This window comes from Trichomycterus rosablanca, chromosome 11 (assembly GCF_030014385.1).
Source record: "Trichomycterus rosablanca isolate fTriRos1 chromosome 11, fTriRos1.hap1, whole genome shotgun sequence".
Taxonomy (NCBI): Eukaryota; Metazoa; Chordata; class Actinopteri; order Siluriformes; family Trichomycteridae; genus Trichomycterus; species Trichomycterus rosablanca.
In genome coordinates, this window is record NC_085998.1 from 5,742,830 (window position 1) to 5,755,909 (window position 13,080).

At 37.1% G+C, this 13,080-nt stretch overlaps 1 protein-coding gene across 1 annotated transcript; it reads left to right on the plus strand.

Annotated features, from left to right (window-relative positions):
* The first annotated feature begins 764 nt into the window (after positions 1-764).
* Positions 765-4,441, plus strand: si:ch211-14c7.2 (uncharacterized). The gene is made up of 3 exons (XM_063005018.1): positions 765-1,162; positions 3,398-3,579; positions 4,310-4,441. The coding sequence occupies exons 1-3, from the start codon at positions 853-855 to the stop codon at positions 4,439-4,441; spliced, it is 624 nt and encodes a 207-aa protein (XP_062861088.1). The 5' UTR covers positions 765-852.
* Positions 4,442-13,080: the final 8,639 nt, after the last annotated feature.

Genomic DNA, 13,080 nt, shown 5'->3' on the forward strand with positions numbered 1-13,080 from the left:
AAATCTGCAGATAACATTGCAGGAGCTAAGGACAAAAAGGATCCCGTAGTAAAGTGCCAACAGGCTAAACAAAGCCATACAAGTACCAGCAGTGTAGAGGTTCATCATGGTAAAGATCACATAGATGGTTGTGAAGCAACCACTGACACCTTTACTTCTAAAAATAATCACAGTATAAGAGTGGGGGAAGATGATACACTAGAGTCTAGCCTTAAACACCATAGTAGTGAGGATCGTATGGTCCATGACTTGTCAATTTCTACTAAAGAGGAAACCACAGAAACTCTTCGAGATCTGTACCATGTTCCAAAATCTACCGAGAGTGGTACAACCATTAGTCATAGTCACTCTGAAACATCAGACACCATTGAAAGTGAGATTGACATTTTACAAAATGAAAATCTGAATAAACCCAGCGTATCTGAAGTGCTAGGATCTGAAGAGCTCTGTCTTGAGCCTAACAAACCTGTGCAGGACACCAGTAACAAGAATAAAACTTTGTTTACCATCAGCTATGGCCACCAGGACAAGGATAAGGATGGAACTTCATTAGCAGTTATCAGCAGCTGCTATAAAGAGACTAGCATAACTGCTTTATCCAGGAACTCTTTAGATGATTCTTTAAAAGAACACAAAGATAAACATGAGCTAAACACCAGGATAGAAGATAGTGCCCTCAACATAAATGGTGAAAGGGAGAAATATGAGATCATAAACGTTAATAATGAGGACAATCTTGCAAGTTTTCCTCAAGATAAGGCAGATATAGATACAAGATCTGATATAGGAAATGCAGTGAACACCAACACCAAACAGTTGCAGCTCGCTAATTCTTCATCACAAGGTTCTAGCATGTCCAGATCCACTGGTGAAGCCACACCCCCATCTAATCTACCAAACCCAAACTCTCTTAAATCCCTAATCAGCCAGGACGAGGAGGGGGTCGAGGGTGAGAGATTAGCCCTAACACCGGACACTGAGCTGCTAGCAAAGAAGGACCTGGTCCAGGACAAGAACAAGGTGGCGAATAAAGGGACTGGAACTGTAGACGAGGAAGAGGAGGATGAGTTTGGGTTCTTTATGAAGGCAGGAGATGAACAGATCTGGAATAAAGGATCTAATGAGCTCCGAATAGTGCCTTGTGAAAAGCAGGATGACATGGGTGAGTGGATTATTGTAATCTTTTGAGGATTTAGAAATGGTTTCATCTAGAGTTATAGTCTAATGTGTACATACAAATGTACCTAAAGTAAACATGCCAGTCAGATGATTTCCATAATTTCTGCAACTGTTCTTTTCTTGTGGCTGAATGGTGTATTTGAGCTCTGTGGCTGGATCAGGGTCTTTTTTCTTGGATGACTGCCTCTAAGCTCAAAGTGCTTGCCTGACTGTGAAGAATCTCACTCATGTTCCAGCAGTTTTTCACAAGTGGCAAATCAGTTTTGGTGTTTCATAGATTATATCTGTTTTATATAGATATACACTGATTAGCCATAACATTATGACCACCTCCTTGTTTCTACACTCACTGTCCATTTATCAGCTCCACTTACCATATAGAAGTACTTCTATAGTTTTACAATTACTGACTGTAGTCCATCTCTTTCTCTACATACCTTTTCACCCTGATCTTCAATGGTCAGGACTCCCACAGGACCACCACAGAGCAGGTATTATTTAGGTGGTGGATCATTCTCAGCACTGCAGTGACACTGACATGGTGGTGGTGTGTTAGTGTGTGTTGTGCTGGTATGAGTGGATCAGACACAGCAGCGCTGCTGGAGTTTTTAAATACCTTGTACACTCACTGTCCACTCTATTAGACACTCCTACTTAGTTGGTCCACCTTATAGATGTAAAGTCAGAGACGATCGCTCATCTATTGCTGCTGTTTGAGTTGGTCATCTTCTAGACCTTCATCAGGGTGCTGTTGGCTGGATATTTTTGGTTGGTGGACTATTCTCAGTCCAGCAGTGACAGTGAGGTGCATCGCTGCTGTGTCTGATCCACTCATACCAGCACAACACACACTAACACTCCACCACCATGTCAGTGTCACTGCAGTGCTGAGAATGATTCACCACCTAAATAATACCTTCTCTGTGGTGGTCCTGTGGGGTGCTTCTATATGGTAGGTGGAGCTGATAAAATGGACAGTGAGTGTAGAAACAAGGAGGTGGTTTTAATGTTATGGCTGATCGGTGAATATCTCACATATATCTGATCATCAGCAAGAGGTGACAGTTTAAGTTTTCTTTTTAACACACATATTTATTGATGCTGACTGCTAAGATATATATTTGACCCAGCAGATCTTCAAAGGCACGTGATAAACCTAGAACAGAACTAATAAAGTTTATTTTAGATGTTCGCACCTCACCCATCAAAACACTTCAGAAAATAATTACAATCCCGACACTTCCATAAGTAAACCTGTGACTTAAACTGTAAGTAAAATAAGACTCACTGAGACTGCAGCAGCAAAGAAGCTTTCGCAAAGAAGTCCAAACTAAGTCATATTTTCTATATAGCAACATCTGGAGAACTGTAAGGCTGTCAGACACCTGTTGTAATTCTCCCCCTTTAGTTTCAAATTGAATACATCTAATTTCCTCTACACTCTTGCCCCCTGTATGTACAACACCCTCACTGACCAAGGAGAGCCCCAAGTTAGCACAGGCTTCCTCCAACATATGTGACTCTAAACAGTTCTTTTTACTGAACAGTGTTGGAAGAGCTTTAGCACATTTGAAGAACCACACTTTACTTTCTGTATTCTTTCACCACCCATAATGAAACCTTAACTAGACAGTGGGAGCTGCTGCAGTAGTAAGAAAGTGAATTACTCACTGGACTTCCTTCTCTCAAGCAAACCATTTTGTGTGTGTAGTGATTTGAACTAAAGTCTCTGCAGTGGTGGTAATAATTCCACTTTTTCAATCTTGTTTCCTGTTGAAAGATAATGATATGAAGATGATTCATTATTAACCATTCAAATTTAACATTCAAAAGCAGAATAATGAATGTAAACAAACAAGTTGCTTATTCATTTGGACATATTCAGTGACCCACACGCTGGTTTATTGGGTTGAATTCTGATCATATAACTGCGCTGCTTTAACAACTGAGTGCTGGGGTTTAAACATTCATATTTCAGGTCACTGTAGAAGATTAGTTCTGAAAAATGTAAATAATTACATTAAATAAAAATAATTTAACACAAAAAGCTGTTCATGCAAAAACTTCTGAATATAGAATGATTCATACCTTCTAATTATTTTTTTATCATGTTAAATGCAGAAAATAAACACTGTTGTTGTTTTTAAAAGAAAACGTGCTTTAATTAAAATTGTGAAATTCTAAAAAGCAATCTTGTGTTTATCTTGTGCCCCGACAGACTACTCTGATGCAAATGAACCCCCATCCTGGGCGTCTGATTGGACCGAAGGCCTGCCAATCAACCAATCAGGTAGCAGCTGGACGGCGTTTAAACAGGACAGCAGAGAGCTGGAGACGGAGTGCTGGTTTTCAAGTGCTGTGGAAAACGCAAACCTCACGAAATCATCTTTAATTAATGTGGTACTGATGAGTTTTCATACGCATTCACAACATGTAGAAATTATTAAGGATCACAATGTAACGGAGCATCCTGATGGTTCCACCAACAATTAATAATGCACAAAAATTAACAGCTGGGTTTAGTACAGTTAAATCATGATCTGAGATGAATTTTTTATGATTTCTCACTTCCTTCTTGTTACTAAATAAGCTCTTTAAGCTCACTAGATATTTAGAAAAACAGTTTAGTTTCAATATAAAAAATATTTTTTATAAACTATGAGAAAATAAAATCAGTGCTAAATAACAATCCTGTATAATATTTGTTTTACTCTTTATATTTTATTGCTTATCTTAAAACAATGCTGAAATGTATTTTATAGAATTTATAGAACTTTTACCAACAGCGGAGCGGCTTTGCCGAGGTGTACCCACTGAAATTTACACTATATGGCCAAAAGTATGTGGACACCTGACCACAAGTTTGTTGACTATTCCATTCCAGAACCATAGACATCAATATAAGTTGTCCCCCTTCCCATTTGTATCTGTATCTTTTGATTTTGGAACGTGTGAATGCAGGAGTAATATAATCCAGCTCTGGTTGAGATTCCTAATCACTGTTAGTTTTTGCTCTGTTTTTATTATACTTGTATTATTTAATTCTGTATTTTTTAATATCAGCTTTTTGTGTTAGCTGAGGGTAACACTCATAATATATAATATAATTTTAACCTGTTTGTGTGTGTAGTTTTCCGGAGCATTCCCCACTGTAATTCAGCCCTGTGAAGATTCTGAATTTGTTCCAACATTGAAGGAGCTGCTGCAGGCACCTGAGCAGAGAAACAGAACTGTACAGGAAGGGTACGTCCAAAAATATTGATGTTTTTATTTCATTATGCAGTGACTCATCACTACACTCTGTCTGTAATGATAATATTCAGTGACATGACGGTGCAGCAGGTAGTGTGAATACATACAGCTTTAAGGTCCCTTGGTTCAAACCTCATCTGTAGTGACTATTTGTAAGGGGTTTTTGCATGTTTCCCCAAATCCATATGGGTTTTGGGTATTCAGGCTTTCTTCTACTTTCTTTAAAAACATGCAGAAGGTGGATTGTTTGCTCTAAATTGCATGTAAAATGTCTAGGTTTGTTTACGGGTTAAACTGGTACTTTGTCCTGAGTGTGTTCCAGCCCTGCACTTAGTGTTTTCAGGTGGTACTGGACCCTCTGCGACCCTGACCAAAATAAAGTGGTTACTGAAAGTGAATAAATAAATGAGGAAGGACCGAGACTGGTTCAGCTGATGAGTTGATGCATTCACCAACCTCCAAAAAATCCTGGTCGCGTTTGGAGTGTCAAGAATATGTCATGGACTGGCACCATTACTTTGCAGAGCAACACATTTACTCATTCAGTGATTCACAGGTAATCCACCTTCTGCAGGTTTTGAGGGAATGGGGATGTTATTCTGGAGCTGTGCTTCACCCACACTAACTGACAGTCCTTCTATCCTGATGAATTCCATCGTTATTCACATGGACTTTGTTGGTAATTTATGATATAATGATAATCAGATCAAGAGAAACAAAAAACAATGCTCATCCATTTACCTTCAGTAAGGGTCAGGTCAGGATGTTGGTCAGGATGTTGGTGGGTCCAGAGCCTATTTCAACAAAAGTGGGAACACATCATGGACAAGACCTGAAGGCTTCATGCTGCTGTTCAAATAAATTGATAAATAATGGATTGTACTTCATGACATTTTGATTTTGCTATAATATTATATAACAAAAATGTTATTTTTACTGGTATTTAAAAAAATCCTATTTAACTTAACATTTTATTCATTTAGTATTTTATTAAATCAGTATTTATTAAACCTGTATTTGTAAATTGTGTTTTATGAAATCAATATTTATTAATTCAGTATTTAATTTCATTATGTATTAATGTAATACGTAATACGTATTTATTATTGTGTTTTATTAAATCAGTGCTTATTAATTCAGTATTTATTAATTTAGTATTTATTTAGTGTTTATTTATTCAGTATTTATTAACTGAACATTTTATTAAATCAGTGTTTACTGATTCAGTGTTTATTAATTCAGTATTTTATCATTAAATATTTCATTTTACCATTGATTCAGTATTTAATGATTCAGTGCTGTTAGACTTTCACAGTTACTGAATGTGTTTTAATTTTCACTGTTTATTAGGACCCAGAGTTTATTGTATGGCCTTCAGGATTTGGACCACATGATTGGTCTAAAATATAAGAGGGCGGAGTCTCTGTCCCGTAAGCTCCTCCTGCAGTCATTACACCTGAGTGCTGTGATTTCTGTAAGTTCAGATTTTTTTATTTTAATCTCCATACAGATTTTTATAGATTTTTGAATTTTATAATAAACATTAAGAAGTAACCTAATTTAACTTTACAGTCTTAAAGAAAGCATTTGAATGGCCCTGCTTAAATCTTATGTTTTCTTGATCTACAAAATAAATGAACCCAGTATCTGTTGGAACCTTAAATATGCCTTTTCCTTTTGCATTTCTTTCTTTTCTTTTACTTTAGAAAATTCAATCCAAAACTGCTGTTCATTTAAAATATTTGAAATAATACTGTAGACATCCTATATTAAATGTATATACTCCATGTACTTTTTACTGACTGTATTCTTAGACCTGTACAGCTTTCCATAGGCTGAACTGTAGTCAAACTAGCCTTATTTATATGGGCACAGAGCATTAACCAGCTTTTAAGGGGATATTGGTGTTATTCTGGAGTTATGCTTCACCCACACTAACTGAAACTCCCTTGTTCCATCCTGATGAGTTTGAAATAATAGACATTCTGTATTAAATGTGCCCTGACATTTTTTGTATTTTACTCTGTGCATCTTTAGTTGTTTTTTAGCCATTAATCCAGAAATGTTTTATCTCATCATGATGATTTTTCCTCTCTCTCAGGATAGAGAAGCGTGTGGACGCAAACCCAACACAGCCAGATTTTCCCCCAACCTTCCCACCTCCAACCAGCAGTTAGCGGCTAATGCTAAGAGAAGACTCTCGTATGACATAAACAGGAACATCAATCCATAGTTCATTTATTCAGAATAACAAACGTCTCTGTATTTCAACTGCAGGAGAAATCCTGCAGAAATCCTTCAGATAAAACAAGAACATCATTCAGGTTGCTGTTTTTGTTTTACCCATAATTCTGTGCAACCTGTTCTTTTATGTGAAAGAATGTTTGTTATGTATTTATTAGTTTTTCACCATGTTGACTTTGCAAACTGTTGGGTAGAACAATGAAGGGTGAGGATTAAGTCACTTTTGATTGTTTAGTTAGTAGCAACATGATAGTTTAGTGAACATTAGCTAGCTCTTTGTGATTACTAGTCATTTTTAATTATTAATTACATGATTTTACATACATAAGAAACTGAATATTATGGGATGTAAGTAGAAAAGGTGGTAATGGTAATGATGTGATATGATCTGAGTTAAGGATCGGCTGCTCAAACTGGGACATTTTATTAAAATATAATGAATATTTACAGAAAAGCTCAAATGTTTACATACACTTATAAAGTGATTTAAAAAATAATAATTTTATTCCTAACCTAGGTGGAGAGACCACTGTTCCATGTACTTTTTACTGACTGTAGGCTGAACTCTCCGGAGACTGAACTGTTGTCAAACTAGCCTCATTTTCATGGGCACAGAGAATTTACCAGCTGTAGTCAATTACAATCAGTAATAAGGAATCAATTCAATTGTTCATTCATCATCTAAATTACCGTCTGTATAGTTTAATTTTTTTTTCTCCGTCACAGGAAACAAAATGTTGCACAAATCATTGAAATCCTGAAGCTGTTATGAAAGACATGAATCACGAGTGTATATAAACTTTTGACCTGAATGGCAGATCTCCAAACCAATAAATGCAGAAACGTTTTGTACGGGATGAGATCGACCAATTAAATAAGAACTTCATCATGTCGATTTATACTTGCTGAATGCCCAACAGTGTCTCTTTGGGATCTGAACACACAACCTTCTGGTCAGAGCAAGATCATAATTATACATGAGAGCAGAAACTCAGTCAGATTCTCTGGTGCCAAAACTCATGAACGGTTACAAAACTGCTGTTATTGTTATTATTTATTTATTCCATTTCTTGATACTGCACTTGTCTCTAATTCAGTGATCATCTGATCGAGTTTACTGTCTGATGAAATGAACAATAAAAATGTGGATTTTTTTCATTATATTTCTATTCAAACTGTGTTTATTTTCTTTCATTTCCATTTTGAATGCCAAACTTGTAGTTGTACCATGTTTACCATTTTTGTATTTTCTTTGTTTGAAGGTCATGTTCTGCTTTTCCATGTCTCACTTAATGTAATTATCAACAATAAAAAAATAAATAGCTTTGACTTTTATTTCTGATTTACAATTTTTTGTTCACATTAAAAAAATTTGAGGTGCAGAAACACTTTAGTTACCAGGAAAATAAAATTAATCATTTATTAAATGATGCCTGGAGTTTATTTAAACCTGCAGCTAATTTACAGCAGCCAATTCACTTGTGGAATAGTTTTTGGAGAGGGGGAGATGGAAGGAAACCGGAGTGCCTGGAGGAATGTGAACATGGGAGAACATGCCAAACTCTTCCAAGACAGCGACCAAAGGTAAAAAAAAAAAAAACCAGGTTCTGAAGTCCCTGCTGCTTCGGGGTTTGTTCCTGTCACACATGGTTTCTGTGTTTGGTTTTTCTTCATTCATTTAAAAATATAAAAACACTTTATCCTGGTGGGGGAGGAGGTGGATCCAGAGCCTATCTCAGGAACACTGGGCACAAGGTAGGACTACAATCCAAACTATTGCGCACATTCATTTATTTACATGTAGGAATAGTATTAGGTACTTAATCCACATGCTGGTATGTTTTAGAGAGCTGCAGGGATGAGGTTGGAGTGACCAAAGAAATGGAAACCCCCAAAGCTTTTTTTTGAAAGGTGAAACTAAAGTACCAGGAGTTCCTTAGTTTTGGTCACTGTGTGTAAAGAGTTTGGTATGTTCTCTCTCATGTCAGGTATTATATTCCTGCCTTGCGCTCAGTGTCTCTGGGTGATGCCAGACCCACCGCGATCCTGACCAGGATGTAGCAGGTATTATTTGATTGATTGATTGATTGATTGATTGATTGAGTACTTTATTAATCCCCGAAGGGAAATTGTGGTGTCGCAGCAGCAATAACAATTATGACAATAAACATCACACAGTGACATTACAATGAGGTAAATAAAGAATCAAAAAATTAGTACAAATGTAAATACAAGTAAGATATAAAATCTAAAAATATAGATATAAAATCTAAAAATATACATATATGAAGAAAATAAAATAAAATATAATAATATAAAAAATAATAATATAATATAAAAACATCTAACAGGACAAGAACAAAAGAAACTAAAAGGGGGGGGGGCTGAAGGTGCAGTTACAGACGTTGTGCAATTTGAAATTTTTAAATAAAAAATAAAAACTAAAAACAGTACCCTGTGCAAATTGTAAGTTTAATTGTCTTTCGTGGGTGTTATAGGTTCTGCGTCCTTCTCTTGCACCAGTGAGAGTTATTATAGGTTGCCACCGCTGTGGGCAGAAATGACTTCCTATAGCGCTCTTTGTTGCAGCGAAGTTGGCGGAACCTTCCACTAAAGGCACTTTGCTGTTTAATCAGCAGGTCGTGTAACGGGTGTGTGGTATTGTCCATTACGTTGAGCAGCTTGTGCAAAATTCTCTGCTCAATAACCAGCTCTAGGGGCTCCAGAGCAAAACCCAGCACAGAACCAGCCTTCCTGATAAGCTTGTTAAGCTTTTTTTATTTTTTTTATTATTATTTTTTTTTTATTTGGGTGGTGGATCATTCTTAGCACTGCAGTGACACTGACATGGTGGTGGTGTGTTAGTGTGTGTTGTGCTGGTATGAGTGGATAAGACACAGCAGCGCTGCTGGAGTTTTTAAACACATCACCGTCACTGCAGGACAGAATAGTCCACCAACCAAAAATATCCAGCCAACAACGTCCTGTGACCACTGATAAAGGTATAGAAGATGACCAACTCAAACAGCAGCAATAGATGAGCGATCGTCTCTGACTTTACATCTACAAGGTGAAACAACTAGGTAGGAGTGTCTAATAGAGTGGACAGTGAGTGGACACGGTATTTAAAAACTCCAGCAGCGCTGCTGTGTCTGATCCACTCATACTAGCACAACACACACTAACACACCACCACCATGTCAGTGTCGTTGCAGTGCTGAGAATGATCCACCACCTAAATAATACCTGCTCTGTGGGGGTCCTGTGGGAGTCCTGACCATTGAAGACAGGGTGAAAGCAGGTTAAAAAAGTATGTAGAGAAACAGATGGACTACAGTCAGTAATTGTAGAACTACAAAGTGCTTCTATATGGTAAGTGGAGCTGATAAAATGGACAGTGAGTGTAGAAACAAGGTGGTTTCAATGTTATGGCTAATCGGTGTATGACCCAAAGAATGTGGACATCCCTCCTATATATTCAGGTCAGGTGTTTCAGCCACACATTTTGCTTATGAGAGTATAAAATCACTCAAATCATTCAAGTATATAAATTAATGCTTCTCAGTTTGTGGCAACAGTTTGGGGACATTCCAGAGTGTTTCTAAAATTCCCACAGACACTCTCCAAAATATAATAGAAAGCTAATTTTGGCCTTATGATGTGCATGTCCCTTAAAAGTGAATGTAAAATTTCACCTGAACTGTATATAAGGGTGATTCTTCAATTGCGGGCTCCTTTGACCATCTTAACTTTTGAAAAATAAAATTAGGAATAATTTAGTTTTAATTATGTCAAGATAATGCTTACATGCTTTAGAGCAAAGACTTAATGATGGCTACAATTGAGCTTATATAGAATTTTAATATTTAATATTTATCTGCGAAGTGGCATAGCAAAATGTCATTATGTGTCGGTAATGACGTGTTGCGGTAATGACTACATAGGCCATGGATTTGCTAAAGCTAGTCAACAGCTAGTACAAGATGCACTTTAAATACATATAAATAATGTGTAAATTTTTTTTTTTTTTTGGTAAAGTACTGCCATACTGATGTAAATGGTAATGACGCTGAATAAATATACTCTATGATCAGGAGGAATACATGATTAAATTACTCACATTTCCAGACATTAAAATGTCAATCTTCTCTCATGGCTGGCATGTGCTTCCTTGCAAGTCTTTGTTTCCATGGTTACAACATAAACAAGTGTTACCTTCAAATGATTCCCTACAGAAACCATACACTGTTGCGGTAATGACGATAATGCTGGGGACAGTAATATATTGCTCAAAAATATGCATAGGTTGTACAAATATGAAAAAAAAAATTACATTTTGTTTCTTTTTAAGTTTTTATAAAACTCATATTGTGATTTTTATAATGAATTGATCACTTTTTAGCATTGTATTAGAGCAGAGAAGTTTTAAAGTCTGGGTTGGGGACAAGGCCAAAGTAGCAAAATATTGATGTTTAAATCATCATAAAAAATGAAAATCATAATTATTTTGGTATGTAATTTTTTTTAGTGATGCAATGAATGATCTTTTTAATACTTAAAATATTTGTTTTGTAATAAAGTATTTTTAACACAAAATTATAACTTAGGGACGTAAAAGTTCCCCCAATTGAAGAATCACCCATAAACATTATATAAACAATCATTTAAACAATGTTTTAATTATGTTCAGATGAGTTCAGTATTTAGTTTAAGGTTAAATGTAATATGAAGTATATAATGTTTGTACTGCTTTGAACAATGTAGTGTTTTAAGGAAACGAAAAAAAATCTTCAAGCTCATGAGTTTCAGAGCAGAAGTTCCTTCCAGCATAGTTCAGTAACATGGGAAAGTCAGCGGGGGCTGTTGGTTGCCAAGTTTGGATAAAACCCTCTCTAACCCAGACATTTAAAACGATCACTTGAGAAATTAGTAGACAAAGCATCAAAGTACATAACAGTATAACCTTTTACATTTACGGCATTTAGCAGAAACTTTTATCCAAAGCGACTTACAGTCTAAGCAATTTAGGGTTAAGGGCCCTGCTCAAGGGCCCAACAGTTTGCAGCCTGTCAGTGGGGTTTGAACCAGCGACCTTCTACTTACTAGTCCAGTTCTTTTTTTTTATGCATGGTCTCCCCTTTTTCTCCCTTTTAGCACGTCCTATCGCCCGATTGCGACATGCTTCCTCTCCACCAATGCCGATCCCTGCTCTGATTGAGGAGAACGAAGCTAACCCACGCCCCCTCCGACACGTGGGCAGCATGCCGTATGCATCTTATCACCTACACTTTGACGAGTGCAATGCAGCTTAGCATTGTGTACGGAGAGGACACACCCGGAGAGCACTCTTTTCTCATCTCTGTGCAGGCGCCATCAATCAGCCAGCAGAGGTCGTAATTGCACCAGTGGGAGAGAGACCCCATCCGGCTTAGCCCCGCCCAAATTTGAACAACAGGCCAATCGTTGTTCATGTGGCCACTCAGCCTAGACGGTAGGCAGAGCTGATATTCGATACGATGTATTCGAGATCCCAGCTCTGGTTCCAGCTTGTGATTTTACTGCTGCGTCACCTGAGCGGCACTAGTCCAGTTCTTTAACCACTAGGCTACTACTGCCCATAACCTTTTCACAGAAAATCAACAATAAACTCATGTCTCTTATTTTCCAAAGTGTTGTTCACAGTTTTCCCAATATTACTGTAGCACTTTTTGAATATTGTGATTCAATGACCAATTTTTCAAAAGTACAGCACCAGGTGTTTTTATGACCAGTATGGTTGCAGCTAAGAAGAGTATTCTTCTATATTGGAAATCTTCTCAGGCCTCTTGTTTTAAGAGATGGATATCTGAGGTATGTAAGTGGAGCTCCTGAGGTGTTCCAATACAGTGCTGCTTGGGCGGTTCTTGTCCATTAGGAATGCATTTATGCTAAAAAGATAAGATAAGATAATCCTTTATTAGCCTCACAGTGGGGAAATTCACATTGTTGCAGCAGCGAAGGGATAGTAAAGCACTCAGTACAAAAATATAGACAATAAGAAGTACAAAAATGTGTAACAATAATAATAATAATAAAAAAGTCAGAAAAACTCTGAAAATATTTACAAATAATTACAAATAATTGCACTTGGGAAAAATATTGCACTGTAATAATTTCACATGGGGAAAGTTTCACATTGTTATGAATGATTTAAAGTGTGTGTGATCTTTCTGGAGCAGTGCTGGTTGTATAGTCTAACAGCAGCAGGAAGGAAGGACCTGCGGTACCGCTCTTTCCCACATTTGGGGTGAAGCAGCCTGTCACTGAAGGAGCTGCCCAGTGCTGCCAGAGTCTCATGCATGGGGTGGGATTCGTTCTCCAGCATGGATGCCAGCTTGGCTAACATCCTCCTGTCTCCCACCACCT